The 18683-nt window shown below is 35.3% G+C and overlaps 1 protein-coding gene and 1 long non-coding RNA gene across 4 annotated transcripts; one reads left to right on the plus strand and one right to left on the minus strand.

The window, feature by feature from the left end:
* Positions 1-654: 654 nt before the first annotated feature.
* Positions 655-14153, minus strand: LOC122289800 (regulator of nonsense transcripts UPF2). 3 transcript variants are annotated; one of them, XM_043097091.1, is made up of 19 exons: positions 13879-14153; positions 13352-13388; positions 13120-13210; positions 12732-12819; positions 12178-12380; positions 11579-11923; positions 11162-11266; positions 10878-11005; positions 9635-9811; positions 9214-9295; positions 8440-8733; positions 8137-8334; positions 7910-8011; positions 7206-7457; positions 6865-7083; positions 5660-5830; positions 4549-4734; positions 2107-2574; positions 655-1633 (listed from the first exon to the last, which is right to left on the minus strand). In XM_043097091.1, exons 2-19 carry the CDS (start codon positions 13378-13380, stop codon positions 1127-1129), a joined length of 3645 nt encoding a protein of 1214 aa, XP_042953025.1. In that variant the 5' UTR covers positions 13381-13388; positions 13879-14153; the 3' UTR covers positions 655-1126. The 3 variants fall into 3 exon arrangements, with proteins under 3 accessions (XP_042953025.1, XP_042953033.1, XP_042953042.1); XM_043097099.1 differs by having other exon boundaries at positions 13330-13388; XM_043097108.1 differs by lacking the exon at positions 13352-13388 and having other exon boundaries at positions 13879-14152.
* A 2584-nt stretch (positions 14154-16737) lies between these two features.
* LOC122303633 lies at positions 16738-17511 on the plus strand. Its single transcript, XR_006240783.1, has 2 exons — positions 16738-17159; positions 17278-17511. It is a non-coding gene; the product is annotated as an uncharacterized LOC122303633 (long non-coding RNA).
* Positions 17512-18683: the final 1172 nt, after the last annotated feature.

Raw genomic sequence — 18683 nt, forward strand, 5'->3', positions numbered from 1 at the left:
GATCAGAAAGATTCAGAATTGCACGATGAACCAAATCATTTAGCAAATTTAGCAAAGTCGTAGCCATATTTATGATTGAGTGGATGCGGGTTGATTCAATTAATAACATCACAGCTGATACGACAAGACCGGTTATTTACTCCCCAACAACAGCGCATTCAATGGCAGCATTCGATGTCTACTCTTTATCCGGGTATGAGTCTGAAGTTAAAAATGGTTAGCCCCTACTGCACAGGTCCAGTCTCCCTTACAAGGAAGAGGGTATACCCATCTCGAACTTCAGAAAAGCAAGGAAACAATATATTAAAACAAAGACAAAAGAACAAACCCTTTCAGCAAGAATTTTGCTCAAAACACGACTGTAATAATTCTTAAATTGGCCTTAACCGCTTATTTTCTTCAAATCGTTGAAGCCTTGGGTTTTGACTTTTGAGTTACTAATTCGAAAGGCAATTATGCAGGCCTGGCCAACAGGCAGTATGCACTCCCTGATGTTCTACATTCTCAGTTTCAAGTATTTACGTTGTGCTCAGATTCAAAACTGAGCCATTATTGAGAACCATATTTTACTCGTCCGGCAACTCATGCTGACCTGATAGTTGTTCACACTTCGGATCACCGATAGTCTCAAAAACAACAAAGGCAACTAGCGTGTGCATACATACATACAGACATATATATAATATTAGTATTACTACTCTCAGAACAACAGCACAGCAAATTAGTCATCGAGTCCCTTACATATTCACAAATATACAAAGGCGGAGTTTTTGGTCAAAGATGCTTCAGATGTAATTACAGAACAATTCCAAAGGTATTTTCAAATCGCTACACCACACAATCATACCTGCAACTTCATATCCCAGCTTTTTTAGGTCGGGCATTTCTTTCTTTTTTTTCGTGTGTATATCTTCACTCCCCACAAGCACTACCTTCTGATAAGAAGTCTGATTTAATCCTTGCCATATATATCGAGAAAAAAGGCAGAGGATGGCACAAATATGCATGGGATCTTCACCATTGCATAGGAGCATCGAATGATGTTTGTGACCGATGAACCACATTTGCAGAATTCTTGAAGCTCATGAAAAGAGTGCCAACTTTGTAGCACTGTGACACAAAACTCTCACTTTTTTCTGCTGTAATAGAGTCCACTGCCCGAGTAATTATGATGCCGATGACGTGATCCACTAGCCCTAGTACCAGTTCCATCCCAAGTGTTGCCACGGCTGGAACCTCTGTTGCCCGCACCATGTGACCAGTTCATTGTTTGGGTACCCAATCCATTAAGCTCCTCTTCTTCTCTGTCATTATACTCCAATACCAGCCTTTTGATGTCTTGTTTCTCTTCAAGCTCGGCTGCTTCTTTCTGTTTTGTGCTCTGCACGAGTGAACTATCCCGAGGGATGTACATCTGCTTTGTTTGTTGCTTGTTACCACGCTTCACAAGAACTTTCACCTGAACCTCCTTGCTTCCTCCGGTCTCCTCATCCAATGCCTCTTCACCACTTTCCCCGACAACACCCCCCCTTCCATGATGATCCTTTGTGGACCCCTCAAAGACATTCATTGGTATCATCATATTCAATGCAGGTCGACCTCGCAGCTCTTGCCGTCGCTGTTCCATGCTCTCCTATATCCAGGTTTAAGATAAGAGATAAAAATTAACCAATTAGAACCCTTCACCCTTCTGTCAATTTATAAATAAAACCACTACCAAATTGACAAATTCTAAAATCCCAGCATCAGCATAAGAAGCAGAATTTAGTGATTATGGTGGTCACAATTCCATTCCATGTGAATCAAGTGCTGATGTCATTACTCACCCTCTGCCTTGTTTCAAACTATAGTTGTTGAGTGTGGTTAGTGATAAGAGCATCATCCAACTGTCGTTTCAAAATATCATATTCAATTCTTCACAGAAAATTGGGCATCCACCACAAAACAAATTTAAGAATATCGCCCCAAAATCGTAGCATTCCAATTAAGTTCCAAACAATATCTTCGAAGAAATACTAAAGAATCTAATTCAAGTTGAGAAGTATAGCTAAATATTGCATGGACAAGGCACCGGCAAGTATGAATAAGAAAGGGTATAAATAATACCTGCACTACAGCCTTAAGCTCCTGCATAAAATTGGCTTCTTCCTGTGGATCCACCTCTGTGACTTTCTGCCTAACGTGAACTTCATCTTCATCAGATGCAGGTCCAACCCCGTCATCATCATCCTCATCTTCACTATCAGAGCCATCATCAGGATGCTCCTCATCCAACTCTTCCTCTTCATGTCCTTCAGGATCTATACTGCCACTCCCCGAATCACTATCACTGTTTCCAATGTCTTCATGCACTCTACCATTTTCCTCAGTGCCATTCCCAATGCTCTTTCCATTCACTGAGTTGGCATTGGAAGTAGTCCTTCTTGAAGAATTTTCTGAGTCAGAGTACTTCTCGTTATTGGCCTTGTCAGCTGAAACACTATGTTCATGCTCCTCAAGTTCTATTACAGCTGCATTCGCTTCCTCAATAGAAGAGTATCTAGTCATGTTAGGCCTTAGTTCAGCAAATAAGTCCTGCAAATACTACAATTTTAGGACCTTACCGTGATATAAATGGAGCTTGATATAATCTGATAAGCGTGTGCAAAGAACATATAACAGATCTGTTTTTTTTTTTTTTTTTTTTTTTTTTACAGATAATTGAATATTTTATTTTTTGATAAGTAAGAAGGTCTTTATTAATAAGCGAATAATTGAAGATTTTATCAATACGCAAAGAGTGCAGCCCGAGTACAGATGAAGTACGCAAGAGGAACATCTAACTAGAAATATAAAAAGAGACAAGAAAATTATGAAGCTCTGTCCATTAAAATCTATACCAGAAGCCAAAAAGAAGGGATTGTTGAAAAAGAAAGTTTTGAATTCTTCCATTGTCCACTTGCAATCCTCAAAAACAACTATCATTCTTTTTCCTCCAAATACATCACAATGGAGAAATAGAAACCATCTTGCATGCTAATACAATTTATGGGTAGCCATATAACCCTCTCCAACTGGCAAAGAGGTCTATTAACCTTCTAATTAAACCCAAACCAACTCAACTTGACTGAAAAAGTTGTTCCACGGGACACCGAGAATCTCACAATGGAGTGAAGGAGATCTAGAGATGTCAAGATGCAACATTCAAAGTTTCCCATTCTGTAATATGATAGTTGCTCAACATAAACACTGATCTCAACTTGACAAAATTGGGGTAAGGCAACTCCCTTAACTAGTGTTTTAAATTTTGTACCGTACCGGCCGGTACATGCCGTGGCCACTGGTCCAGTATAGAAATCTCACCTGTTTCGTACCGGTCTAAATACTGTCCGGTATTTCGGCCTTTACTTTCTTTTTCTTTTCTTTTTTTTCATTTTTTCAAACTACAAGCTCATTTTTTTATCCCCAATTCAGACCAGACTATTTATAATTTTTATATATATGTATTTATGTATAATTTATTCATATATAGACTATTATTTTGAAATATAATTAATATATATCTATATATATAATTTATTCATATATCGACTATCCTGAAACGGTACACAAAACGATACCTGTACCGAAATATTTCATTCCAGTGCCTTGACCGGTACGGTATTCAAAACATTGCCCTTAACACACACAAAAGGCATAAACTTCCTCATCCCAGCCAAAACAGACTGAAATTTCGTTAACCTAAGGGGAAGTGGGCTTTCAACCAATCCGCACAAGAATTGCTTACCTATAAAGACAAAGTTGGCAGATCCAGTCTTATCCCCACCACCATTCCTACTCTATCAATAAAAAGAAAAGGTTGGCAGATCCAATTTTGTTGCAGCAGCTCTTGGTAGGTTTCAATGATTCCTCAGCCTCAAGCAAGGCACAACTTTGTCCTACTCTATTCATTGAGCCTCTAGAATCATATCCCAGTGGAACATCCCTTACCACCAACCCCAAAACAAACTTGACAGCAAATGGGCAGAGTTCGGCTGTGGTTTTCTACTACATATAAAAGTGTGGAACTTCAGACTTTTCATCCCTGTTCAGTGCTAAACATTGGTCTCTTCCAATTTACATAAAATTTAAACCATTACCACCCCTTCCTCAGCCTTTTGCACACTCTTTCAAACTGACTGCTTAGAAAGCTTACTGAATTAACAATTAATATAGATTCTGATTGGCTAATACCCCATAATATTCAAGAACTATAGAAATAGGGGAATAAATAAAAAGCTGCATGATAACCCCAAGGGGTTGACCGAAGTGGTGAAGGTCTTGGCCTTGGGATATCACTCCCTTCAAGGTCCAAGGTTCAACACCTCATGGGTGCAAACAATCCTTTGGGGACACACCCCCTGGTAAAAAGCCAGTGATTTAACTAGTTCTGTATAAGAAAACTTCTAAGGGTCCGGTGCACGTGACCGGAGTTTACTCTGCAGGGGTGGGTCCGAAGGGCCCTGCCTTGGAGAGGTTTACCGACATAAAAATAAATATATAAATAAAATAAAAAGCTGCATGACTGACCTGTAAGTCAAATTCAATATCCAGAGGAAGTGCACCTTTGCTGAGAATATACCTCTGGAAATGTACTAAGAATCTATCAAGCTTCCTCTTGGAAGAGCCTCTGTCAAAGTAGTGCCCACAGGTTTCAAGAAGAGTAGTAACCATCCTGATGCGGAAACAATCTTCTGGTGGATCTAGTGAATCTTGCTAATAGCATTAAAAAAAATCAATTAATGTGTCATCCATATCTGACAATGGCAATCAGAAACATATAATATGCTATGTAAAATATACTGGCCTTTTATCCATGACTTACATAGTCAAGGGCATGCAAAGACATGATCAGGTTTAAGCTTAGTGAGCAGCTTCTTCGATGCAACTAATCCATAATCAACTTTTTGGATGCATAAATGTTGATATAATTATGATTAGGTCACTCACCCACTGAAAAGGTATTTCAGACACATGAGAGGATGGCACGTCTATTCAGACATACGAGGAACTGACACCTCTAGTCACCTATGTCTGACTTGTGTTTGTAGAAATATAAAAGCATTTTAACTTCATTCACTCTCCACAACTTTGCAGCAAGCAAAGAAAAATAATTTGAGTGATATTAATTCAAAGAAGCATTCCCTTACTATGGGTGTGTTACAGGGGGCTGGGGTTTAACCAGGTATACAAAATGTTGTGTTTACTTGATATCCGGAGTTCCTAGTTTAAAAAAAAAAAATCAAAAGTACATATAAACCATGTTCTTGGGTTTAGGTTCTTGGGAGTTGCATGATCCAAGACACATTTTGATTTCTACAGACAATGGCATTATGTACAATTGCTCATTCTTAAAGCATGCCATTCACCAAAGATTCTCAAATCCATATAAGAAAGATACCCATTCACAAAAACTAGTGCACTTAGTGACGGAACTGGAAGATGCGTCTTGTGAATGTGTAGATGTTAGATAAAAATGCGTGTACAACCACAAGTCTTGTGAATGCATGTTTGCATAAATATTGATGAAAGTAGTGCAAAGCAAGCCACACCCATTTAGGAAGCTTTGGATAGATGTTCACAGAAATAAATAAATACTTTTTTTTTATAAGTAGAAATAAATAAATAAAGAATTCCATACCTCTGGAGTGCCATGGCCGAAGACAAGAATCAAATAAAGTGTGTCAAAAATAACAGATGAATCTACATGCTCATAATTGTATAGCTCCCCTAGGAATCGCATGTGTGCAATGCGTCTTTGTTGCATCCCATAGTCATTTAATTCTAGCCCCACCCTAATCTCCTCCAAAACCTGAAGTAAAGTAATCATCATCGAATTATCAATAGAAAGTGAGCTAAATACAGAGGAATGACTGCAAAACACATACACGACATGCAAGAGAATTTCTGTGAGTCGTTCTTTTGATTTTCCTTTTTTCCCTGCCCCTTCTGGGGGCCATGTGTGGAGGGGCTATTAAGCAAGGCTGCTTTGATTTCGCAGTAATAGGCCTCAACTCAAACAGTCAGCAAGGGAAAGCTTCATTTGCCCAACAGACAGCTCAACAGTAGACCACAAATCAGTCAATGAGAGAAATTTTTTATGAGATTGAGTTTTGGGAATGATGAAAAAATTTTGAATAAAACTTTATTTTGAAAATAAATTTTGTATTGGAGCTTGTGAAAGTAGACAGGTAGTGTTGAAAAGTTGTCTTAATATAACTTTTAAGAGTACTTTTATTTTAGAGTTTGTAAAAGTTATATTTATTTTTATGTTCGGGTAATAATTGGATGAAAAGTTTAAAACTTGAAATAGAAAAGTTTTTCGAGATTTACAGATGTTTGGATCGATTTGAATATTTTTGAGATTTTGAAAAAATCTGTGTAACCAAACATGGCCTTACATTTTAGCTCATTATCACAAGAATCAAATAGATCTTGAACTGGGAATTAAAAGCCTTTCTAAAATTGTCATGCCGAATTTCCCAAATAACCAACAGCACTTTCCGGATTTTATGCAAGGGTCTTGGTACAGAAAGGATAAAAAGAAAAAGCTCTTCAAGTTTTTTTTTTAAAAGCTAGTCAACTAAAACTTCTAATTATTCCAACAGTTTTTGACCCCGCATTTATGCTGACTTAAAATTGTACATACCAGTTGAGATTTATTGTTTCTTTTTTACTTCCAGAATATAAAGAGTGCATCCCAATGGGCCTAATCTTCCCTAGACAAGCATTTTCTACAACTAAAGCATTCTACATGATGTACGTTGCAAGAACAACCTTGTAAGCAAAATAGACATAAAATAGAGGAAATGCTTGTCAAGAGCAATCTTAAGTGAGTTGACGAACCTCATCAACAACAGCCACAGCAAATTCATCATGATAGCGACTCAAACCAGCAGTGAGAGAAGCAATTAAGTGAATCTGACCATACTTCCCCTTGTAAACCTTCATAAAGCATTTTAAAAGGTATGGCTCACAATCACTCCATGGCAATTTGCGAAGTTGCCTCAGGACATGCTCAATGGTGGTCTTATCAAGATCTGAAAATAGTAATTTCCTAATATACTGCCAAAAATATCAACCAAAATATTGATTCAGCTTTTGAATATAAAAAAGATAGATGGGGGGGGGGGGGGGGGGAGAGAGAGAGAGAGAGAGAGAGAGAGAGAGGTTGGGGGGTGTCACACCTGATGTAATGGAGGACGGACTTTTGCGACTCGTGCAGATCTTTCAGGTGGTTTGCAAAGGTAGTAAGCATTTTCTACAAGAGTGCTGTGGCGAGGATCCAGATTTTTGACATTTTTCAAGCGCATCAATATTTCCAACATGTTAGCCATCCGTATTGTAGTTTCAGGTGACCGATAGAGAAAACGGCCACATGTCTCAAGAAGATTGCAAGCAACATCAATGTTGTGGTGAGTGAAATCATCTAGACAAGCCTGGTGAGAACAGAGGGCACAATGCAAGCAAATGAAATCTTTAGATGAGCAATCATATTATGGGCCACATAAGAAGAGAAAGCATCAATTTATAACCAGTCACATGAACCAAGGTCTCGACCTCAATAGAAGATATTGATCTCAAATCTCAACATATAATATAAACTACTAAATTCCTCTTTCAACTGCCTAGAAAGAAAAAATCCCCTTTCAATTAAATTTCAAATCAACCAGTAGAAGTTAATGAAACATGCAAAATATATATCAATCGTTTCTTGTACCTTTTTGCACCAAAAGATATATAGGACCCACAAAACGCTTCAATCATTAAAGGTAAAGCAATTTTTTAGCAAAACAGACTTTCCCACACAAGTCTTAAAATACCTTTTTTCCTCAATAACAATAAAGTTGCTAGCAAATACATAAATATTAACCAGCTACCACTCACATACCTTCAAACAGCTAAAAACAAGGCCAGCTGGTGCAATTTTAAACTTGCAGAGTTCTCCAATAAACCTAATATTCCTTATTTTTGTTTCGATGTTCATTTGATCCTGCAGGAAATTTGAAAATCATGAACAATTAATGAAATGAAAACGAATACCTAAGCAGCAAAACCTAAGAGATAACTAGCCTCTTCTATTTATAAAAGGAAATGCATATCGATGTGAGATTTTACCTTTTTATTAATTAAGAAGTTAAATTCCTCCTCCAACATCTGTAAAAGCATAGAAGAGACATCCTTCATACAAGTTGACAGTGTGGCAACCATGCGTGAGTAGTACGGTAGAAGTTCCAGAGATGTCCGTGGGACATTAAACAACCCCCTTACAAGCTTTTTCCGATTTGACTTTGAATTTAAATAACAAAATTCCACCTGACAGTGAATAAACAACGAGATGTTCATTGCAAAGGCTCCACTACCAAAATATGAAACTTGGAACTAATGCAAGAAAGCTTTAAGAAACAGAGATATGATTACAGTCAGTTGATCGATAAGATCACGGCTCACGCAACCTGGGAGCCTCTGTAATAAAGCCTCCAAATTTGTGCCTTCCTGACCTTTTGATTTCTCCTTTTCATTTTCTCCCTTTTTATCTGCATCCTTTTCTTTTCCTTTCTCTTTGTCCGAATCTTTAATCTTTTCTTTATCTTTTTCCTCCTTGTCCTTTCCTTTATCTATGCCTTTTCCCTCCTGCAAAGCACCAGAGTCTGAAGAAACTTCTGCTGCATCTTGGGCGGCTTGTTGATCTTGGTCTGATTCAGGTGCCGGTTCCTTGTAAAAGAATCAAATTTTCATGTAAGATAGCGTTTCCACAAAAAGATTCAACTGAACCCCTAAAGCTTAATTTTAATAAATTATATATGATAATCAATAACTTTAAACAAATGAGGGTGGGGTGCGGCCTAGTGTTCAAAGGTCTGGCTTAAGATGAGTTGTAGATTCAAACATCCTAGGTTCGACTCTGCACAAGAAGTTCCTTTGGACCTGATTCACGGTTCTAGTGGGCAGGGTCATGTGTTTGGTGTTTACTGCCCCCCTGAGGAGGGTAATTTAATCATTTAAGAGAGAGAGAGAGAGAGAGAGAGAGAGAACAAAACAGCAGCTTGGAAAAAATCATGTCACAAACTGCCAAGAATTTTCCCAAATGTTCTCTGATCATTGGATAGAAGAAAGATTAATTTTGAGAATACTATAGCTAACTCAGAAAATAACTAGAGCCTTCAATAATAATTCAATGCAATGGTTTCTTACAGTATGTTGCTCCTGCATCTTCATGGATATCTCGTTCGCTTTGGGATCTGCTTCTCCCAATAATACTGCTGGAACAAATGCTCTGAAAAATATTTCATGTCTTAGAAACTTTTTGAATAAGAAAATTTTGCTTTCAAGTAACTAAGTGCACAAATACCATGTAGTTTCTTCCAAAAAGAGTAGGCTCCACTATTAAAAAATTAATTTCTTTTCCTGTGGATCCCATATTTATTCATTTTTTCGAAGTGATTGCACAATGCTTTTGCACTCACGACTGCAACTATCATTTCTCTAAATAATACACAGGCACAGTACATACACATATATAATAATGACTAACACGTAGAACCAAGTGGCAAAATTAATATAATAATTTAAAAGTGACTATTAATCCACATATATTATTCAGACCAAGACAAACCTAAGATCAGGTAAGCATTCATAGAAAGCCCTGGTATCTTCATCATCCCATATAGCTTCTAGAATAGAAGAATCTTTCCCAGAAGCAGGAGGTGAAGCACCCTCCCCAGTAGTAACCCTAGTTGTGTGACCATCCTCTGGCATTGCTGGAGGCTGCATATCAAGTGCTTCTGCTAAACTGCAAAAGGAATAAAAAAGAAATAAGTCGTTAGGTTGACATGATGCAAGTGGAGAGAGCACGCCACCAAGAACATTCAAGCAAGCATTTATGATGAAGGGATATAGCAAAATAGCAGATGTCCATAGGCATGCTGCACAAGGCTTTGCTCTAGTGCTGCAGCATTGTTTTATCTGTACTACCAAATTATTCAATAGCCACCTATTTTGAGCCCTATTCACCAGCTGCAGAAATTTCAGCTATCACACCATTGTCAGAAGCAGTAAGAATATAACACGATCCCAGGCAGCAAATATTCGAATCTCCAGAACCACCTGAAACCTTCTTGAACGACATACTACAGCTCAAATGAGTCTGTGACTTGTGATTTAAGTGAAGAATAAGGCAAAGAACTAAAGCAATTATGCAAACTTCTTTTTCTTTTTTTTTTTGATAAGTGGCAAACTAAAAATTGCATCAGCAAGAGAATTACCATCAACTTGAATTGTTGCATCTTGTCCCATGTTTAAACAAAACTTTCAGTCAATATCTACAAATTACACCTCCTCAACGGCCGTTTATATTTTGTGCTCTACCTACAGCTCATTGATTGTGTCCACAGATCAAATGAGCCTACTCTGCAAGCAGGTATGAACAGTACAGTTTTACACCTCAACAGCCATTCATTTTTTATAAGTCTCAACAGCCATTAATATTATTAGGCGTCGAAAGATCAAGGGTTTTCAAAACTTCCAGTCAAGGTACTGTTGATACAATGTCAAAAAAATGAAATTAGGTCCATAAGTGCATTTGTTCAACTAGTAATTCTAAAACTATCCCACCACCACTGCACTAGCATCCATGTTATAAATATCTAAAAATGTTGAGTGGCTGTTGATGGCATACACAAAACTAGAAACAAAAAACAGCAAAAAACTAAATAAGAAAATGAATAACAACAAACATTTTCGATAGGTAAAGAACAACAGAATTAAAAAAACAAGAAAAAAAATATGGAATCTTGTACCCAAATCCCTGTCGCCAGCAGAATGGATGCAACAGAGACTACAGTCATAAATTAACTTACGATGAGACATTGCGATACAAATGATCATAAGATTTTCGTAGCTTTTCATATGAAGAGGCATTTTCATCATTGAGCTCTCCTCTAGCACTGAGGATCTTAGCGTTTTCATGCTCCATTTGATGAAGGGACTGTAAAAAATAAAGCAGGAAAATTTGTAAAAATAAAATAAATTCTTTGCCCAAATAAGTGCCACCAGGATCTAAAACAAGAAAGAGCAAAAAGTTCAAAACTCAGCACCCAACCCACAAAAGAATAGAAGTGACTTGAATAATATTGAGTCTTACACCATGCTCAGACTGAAGTAGCTCAGCTGCAGCATCATAATATGTATGGAATGCCTTCCTGAAGAACTTCTTTTGATCTGCTGTGACGTTAAGGCCCTTGAAAAACTGTAGTGCAGTGTCAGTAGAGTAACTACAGAACAAAACAATACTAGAAAAGTAACCCTTAACACCAAAAGAAAATGCCAAAAAATGAACACAAATAAGACAGGCACGTTAACAATTATCACTGATAGAACCTCTGAGATAAGAACCAATTTAAATAATAATTATGAATAGAAAATATACCGTCACTTCTAATTTGGCAGCAATAAAACAATAACTAATATGAATGAAAAACCATAAACAACACTGGAATGGTGATACTGATAGAGTGATAAAAAGCACCAAGTTATGTAAAGGACAGGCGATAAGCATTACCTCTTCATGAATCTCTTGTCCAGAGAGTGGAAGTCCCAGGAAAATTCTTCCTTGTCGAGCAAAACTAGCAAGAAGGGTCAAATTCGTCTGAGTGGTATCCCTGTCCTTTAAATGTTCTAAGCTAGTGAGATCCTTAATGATATTCATGAAAATGCCACTGTCTTCTATAACTCCAACAAAGTAAAGTTCCGAAAGGAGTTTCAGTGTGCTGCGCTTTTTCATGGCCTTCAAGTTCCTGTCTGCATCCAAATCATCCCCAGACTTTCCAGGAAAAAATACCTTCAAGAGCCCTTGAATCAGGCTTGGTGAGAAATCTTTATACCTTTGATGAAGCAAAGAGCAGATCTTTGAAAAATAGACAAGGGTCAGATCAAGTGCAGAAGAGCAGGTAAAACACATAATTTATTGCTAAGCATCCGTGCAATGAGATCATATATACAGCAAATAATTTTAATAAAGATTTTACTTATGGATATACACGGTCCATACCTGCTCAAACAAGAAACCCACTATAATATGTAGGAATATAAAAAAAGTTTTATAGGTAATATGTAGGAATATAAAATTAAAAAGCCTAGAGATAATTAATACAATAGTACCTGCACCGCTGCTTGTATATCTGATGTTCTAAGTTTGGCATCACAAATAGCTGTAACAGCTTCGCTGACAAATTTGCTTAGGTTGACACTCCGCAACTCTTCCATCAGACCTTCACGCTGCTCTTCATTTATCTGCTTTAGCTTTTTTATAACTGCTGTATTACGTTTAATGCTGGAGTCCAATGTCCTAAGAAATCCTGAATCTAAAAGCATAAAAATTTAAAAGCATAAGTGATGTCATGCATATCAGTAAAGCATAATAATTTAGAAGTGCTATAGATTCTCTCCAGCAGTTCTTGACTAAAATCCAAAAACTCACTCCATCAAACAAAATCACCCGAGTTCTTGACTGTTTCAAAATGTCACTTATGAGCATAGTATTATCAGAAGTATTTATTGGTCATGTTCCTTCCATTCTTGCTGTGTTTTTATGCATAAATTATGTAAGATATTATCAAATGTTTTTCTTTTCCTCAAAGATTTAAATACTTTTATACGACAAGTCAATAACTATTGGCATAGTAAACTTCAAAATTCTTGCAAAATCTACTAACCAGGCCTTTCAGGATTCAAATTGCTTTGACGAAGAGCCATTTTTGCCTCCACTGATTTCTTAATTTCCTCAAGATGGGCAACAGCTTCCTGCAACCAAAAGGAAAATATTAGCCTTGAGAATTCATTTCCAGAAATGCCTATCCAATGTGTACAAAAGAGATGAAAATAAGCATGCACCAGCTTTTCATGACTCTGACAGTAATCTGACATTGAGAGAGTAGAAACTGACTCAGACAAACTAGAATGAATTTCATCATGCGCACCAGCTTTTTGTGACTGTGACAGGTGAATGCATGGTCTATGGAGACTTCGCTATTTCAAATTAATTTTGTGCCTAGATAGCCAAGCCAATGAATCAGCTTTCAGTAACAGATACACCAATCTCACCTCATCATCTTGCTTGCTGTGATTTTCAGCTCCAGCACGGCATTCATCCTCATGGTGATCCATCTTCTTGTTTGTATCGATGACTATATTCCTAAATAACAAGGAATCAAAGAATTAAGCAGCATAGCTTCAGGATAACCATGAGAAAAAACCGAGTGCAACATATACTGTGCCACAAATTACATAATAAAAAAAAAAAAAAAAAAGTACCAACTGCGCATAGCAATCTCACATCAAGATCTCCTCTTTAAACAGTTCCATCTACCAAACTATGACCACATAATAAACCAAAAATACATAAATAAACAGATTTTAACAACCGCATATTTTAACTTAAAAATGCATACAAGACATTAACATCAAGAAACAAAGAATAAAATCTAAAAACTATCGGAATACGTAGAATAACCGTACGATAAATTTAAGTCTTAAAAAAACACGAAAGAGAGAGAGTTTTCTCCCTTTAAGCTAAGGCTGGTTGAGGTCATTTCTCATTATTACATCCGTTCAGGAAACAAGTTCTATAATTCAGAACATATTGCGTAGTATTGTTATTACAACAAGAATCGCATGATGCACGGTTAAATTAGAACCAATTCGACCAAACCACAACATTATTCATCAAATTTGACTCATAGTTACGAAATTTACGATGCGGTAAACGAGCATGAACACGATTGCAATGGCATTAACTTAGTGAGAAACTACAAAATTACATCAATTTGACATGAAAGGAGAAGAAGAAGAAGAAGAAGAAACCTATGTACGGGAATGACATTCGCAACCGGATCTGGCCCGAATATAACGAGAATAGGCGTATGTGTGAGCGCCCGTGTCGTTCTGCGTGCCTATGCTCGCAGGTGGTGAAGTTAGGGTTTTAACTGATGCGGGATTTCAACGAAGTAGCGCACGAAGGGTATCGAAGGCACTACACAGTGAATAACACAGCAGAGAGAGCGAAAGAGGGATGGCAGAGCCCAAGAGTAGAGATTGGGTTGAGGCGAAATAGAATTGTGGAACCCAAATCAAAGCTCGAGTTGCATGAGGGTTGCGACACCGGTTAATATGTTTGGGGGTTTTAGCATAAGGCCTGAATTTTTGGCCCAGAAGAGGTTCCAAGATTGGGCCCATAAAGAAGATTGTGCTAGGTGCATACTTAGAGAAAAACCCAAAGAAACCTAAATACGAGATGGTAGAAAACTAGGGCAAAAGGAGTACTGAAAGAAGGATAGAGATCACTCGTATCATTAAAATCTTCGGTGAAGTTTCGGGCCCATCACTTCAACGGTACAACCTACCAAAGCATAAGTGTGTCAAGAAAAAAGCAAACCTCTAGACTATTAAAGGAAGAGAGAACTCTAGAATAACATGAAATGCAAAAATAAACTCATAAATAAAATCCTAAAATCCAAATGCATAAATTGAAAACTTACCCACTTATTTCAAAAAAAGAAAACTTACCCACTTAAATAAAAGATTGAGCGTGACGTAAGGGGTGATGAAATAGGTGCTCCGAGAAAGGGAATGGATAGGGAAAAGGTGATGTGCAAATGGAAGGGGAGAAAGCTCGTAAAGTTGGTGGGGTTACGAATAAAATTGAAGAACTGTTCAGAGAGGGGGCTGCGAATGGAATGAGAGAGGAATAATTCTGAAGGGTTGGATGTAGGTATTTAGAGGCTGTACTTTCTACGTGGCCAATAATTATTAGTTGATGTGAAAATGAGTTTTATATCTAATCGGCCTTGAGTTTTTCCCTTCAAAGGCTTGGGCTCGGATTCCTATCAAATCAACCACATACAGTGAAATGTCATGTAGGGTATTAAATTAAAAAGAATAATTATACTTATCATCTCTACACACTATACACTGTATTTATTTTTAATTTATTTTTTTATTTTTTCTATAATAAATATGTGGTGTATAGATAATAAATAGAATAACTCAATTAATTTAATAATAACAACTCATTATCTCTACTCCCACCGCACCTTTTTTTTATTCTTTTTTTTAATTTTATTTTTTTAACCTAATTGAGTACTTCTACTCATCATCCATATACTACATATTTAGTATGAGAAAAAAATTAAAAATTATATATGGTGTGTGAGGATGATGAGAATATCCTTTTTTAAAATTTTGGTCGAATTACAAAAATATCTAATAAATTGACATATTTTTATGTGGCATCTTAAATTATAAAACTATTTATATTATAAATTAATTTTTTATAATATAGTAAGCCACATTAGCTCATAACGTAGTTTTTTTAGAGTGCAAGGTCGCTTAAGCCATTGCCTAATCCCCGTCCTTTGCAAGATTTCCAAAAAATAAAAATAAATAAATGCAATGTTTATTTAAAAAAAAAAAAAGCATAAAATCATTGCATTAAGTAAAAAATCTAAATAAAATCTCATTTTAAATATTTTCTCATATGTGCAAGATCCGTGATACTAAATTTTATATTCAATACAATGAATAATTCATATTTTCAATTAACTTTTTTTGAGATTTTGCTAAGTTGAGGCATAAAATTTACACTGATACCTAATTTTAAACAATTGTATTAGATATAAAATTGAAACAATTTTATTTAAGGTTTTTTAATAAAGCCTCATTTTATTTATTGAAAAACTTTAACAGGTACTATTTAATATAATGATTTGTATTTAATTTTATTATAAATAAAAAGCCTCGCTTTAAATTTTGCTTTAACTTCAATTTGTATTAGATCATTCTAAAGTATTTTATAATTTTTTCTATAGACTTGATATCTCTATAATATCTGTTTCGATATTAATTTAGTTTATTTTTCTTTTAATGAATTTGTAATCAGATGATATTTATCTCCTTTTCATATTCTTTGATGTTAAATTTAATTTTGTCTTTCCAGTTTTTATAGCTCTTATTATTATTAGTATAGTTCAATACTTAGGCTACGTTTGTTTGATCAAACTCAACTTATCTCAACCAATTATTGATGCAACTCACTATTTTTTTAATTTTTTATAAAAAAGTTAAACTCATTTCAACCTATTTTATACATTTAAAACTAAAAAGTTAAACATATCTAAACTTAAAAAAGTTGAACTCATCTTAATGGGATTTACAAAATATTATTATTGATAATTCCACTTGTCTCAACACCCAAACAAGCAGAAAGTCCAAAATAATAGTCAACACGGTATAATTTCTATCAAGATGCTTCTGCCATTCTAAAGGCAAATTTGATGAATGAGAATTCTCATCTTAAATTCAAAATTATCATCTTATCATTATAATTTTATCAAATTCTTACACAAAATATAATAAACAACTTAACTTTTTCAAATCACTATTCAACTTTTTTAAATCTTAAAACAATAATAATACTTAAAAATAATATTTTAAACTTTCATCTTAAATTCAAAATTATCATCTCTACCACTAAACCTACCCTAAGACCAACCTGAAAAAGTTTAGATATTAACAAACTCCAACTGTATTGAACCAAATGACCAGAAGTATCGCATTCACAACATACTCTACACCATCCAATTTGAACAAGTAAACGGTTATCATTGCCTTTGATTGCATATTAATACAACAAAGAGAACATCAAAGTATGGGCTATATTTAGAACGTCGCCAAAAAAAAAAAAAAAAAACAACTCTATTATTATAAAATCTCTCTCCATCACCTTTGAATTATTTATTCGTCAAAAAAAAAATTGATTAGAACATTCATCGAAACAAGCTTAAGATGGCAGCTTTGATCAAGAAGCTATCGATTGGATTCCTTGTTATGTTGCTGGTGACATTAATTGCACAATCTAGCTTCGCAGATTCAGACAAGGAATTAGATCTTGGAAGTATTTTTGAGGCTGAGCTTCGAGGGACAGAATTTGAAGATTTTAAGGTTGGAATGCCACTTTATAGGGTTAAAGGCAAGCCTGGTATATTAATACCCGCCTCTAAGCTTGAGTCATCAGCGCATAAACTTGCAGAGTTGCCATAAAATTGTGCATACATAGTATGAGTGGTGCAGTACTTCTATCTAACCATGTAAGCGGTGTTTTTAATATTTGAAATGAGTTTGAGACTTGTAGACATTTGGAAAAATTAAAATGGTAATAATTGGTATTTGATTTTGCTTATGATTGATCCTTTTTGTTGTATAAAGGTTGTGAAAAACATGAATCATATCTCCTTTGAGGCTGGAAACAATAACCACGTCAAGGATTCAGCTACTGGCGAATTCTAATTCTCAAATCACATTGCAAGTATTTCTATCGAATAATGATATATATCATACTATTATCTTGTTATATAAGATGTGACATATTTATCACAATTGAATAATTATGTTATATTTTATATAGTGAATAAAAATAAAATGGTAGTGTAATGTATAAAATTTTCGTTTTCTATCAGTATCACGCAATGAAAATACATCATGCACAGACAGACAATATTCTGCTTCCTTTCCTTGATAGTTCATATTCAAGCTCGAAGTAACAGAAAATCACTGTGCGAAACTCATTACGTGGATAAAAACAAGGGATGCAGTTCCTAGAAGTTACTATTACTATTGATCTCATAAGATGCAATTCGTTTAATTAGTTCCATTGACAGCATTGAAATTGAAGGAGTTTTTATGGCATATTCCAATGTTATCCTTTGGCAAAAGCTGTTGATCTGACGTGTTTGGAAAGCAAAATGTCGGCTTTCGAATAGCAGGGAAAGGTATTGTGATCGATGTTCCATAAAAGAGTTGTCGGTAAGTAAATTGAGAACTGCGATGATCCTAAGAAAACTCCAAAAAGCACGAAAGGAAGTTCACTCAGGACCCTCAGAATAAATCTTGCGCAAGAACGTTCTGCCGATGCATGAAAGTTTTGTTCCAACGATTCTCTTGGTCTCTGAACATGCACAAAAGGACGCAAATTCCTCAAAAGTCTAAGATAACATAAAGCGATATTGGCTGTACGTAAAGTCGATGTTCAAGATAAATACTCTGTGGCCTCCAACTAATCTTTGAAATTGACATGTTTTATCCCTTAATTACTAAATAAATTAAAAAAGAAAAAAAATATCGTGTAGAAATGCTCGAATCCAAAACGAGACCCTAATCAACTCCTTTTTTTTTTTTTTTTTTTATAAAAATCTAGTTTCAAGCACAAATATGTACTAATATGTGTATCAATCTAATGTGATTAATTAAAAAATAGATTTTTATTAAAAATAATACTAATTTAAATTTTAAATATAAAATAATCAATATTGATATACAATACGTAACTTTACTTATACATAACAAAATCATTTTTATTTATATTATTATGCCTACCTGCACCCATTCTGTACACAATTGTTTCCACATGAATAGCAAGAAAACGTGCTGAGCTTGTCAACTTTTCCTTTGTTAATAATGCAAACATCCTCTATCTTTTATATAGATGGTGATAGACTTATTACATTCTTGTTATTTTTAAAATTTTTATTTAATGATTAAAAAAATAATTATTAATTAAATTATCTATTTTTTTAATAATTAAGAATGTTAAAAATTATTTTTTAAAAATAATA

The sequence above is a fragment of the Carya illinoinensis genome, chromosome 1 (genome assembly GCF_018687715.1).
Source record: "Carya illinoinensis cultivar Pawnee chromosome 1, C.illinoinensisPawnee_v1, whole genome shotgun sequence".
NCBI lineage: Eukaryota > Viridiplantae > Streptophyta > Magnoliopsida > Fagales > Juglandaceae > Carya > Carya illinoinensis.

Bases quoted from the DNA above. Each gene is read 5' to 3' on its own strand.
- LOC122289800 (XM_043097091.1), bottom strand. From the start codon at position 13,380: ATGGAACTGTTTAAAGAGGAGATCTTGAT. The intron at 11,006-11,161 runs GTAAGACTCAAT...TATTTTTTACAG, and splicing joins TACTTCAGTCTGAGCATGGT to TCCCTTCATCAAATGGAGCA. The intron at 7,458-7,909 runs GTATGTGAGTGG...TGTTCTCACCAG, and splicing joins TTGTTTTTAGCTGTTTGAAG to GCTTGTCTAGATGATTTCAC.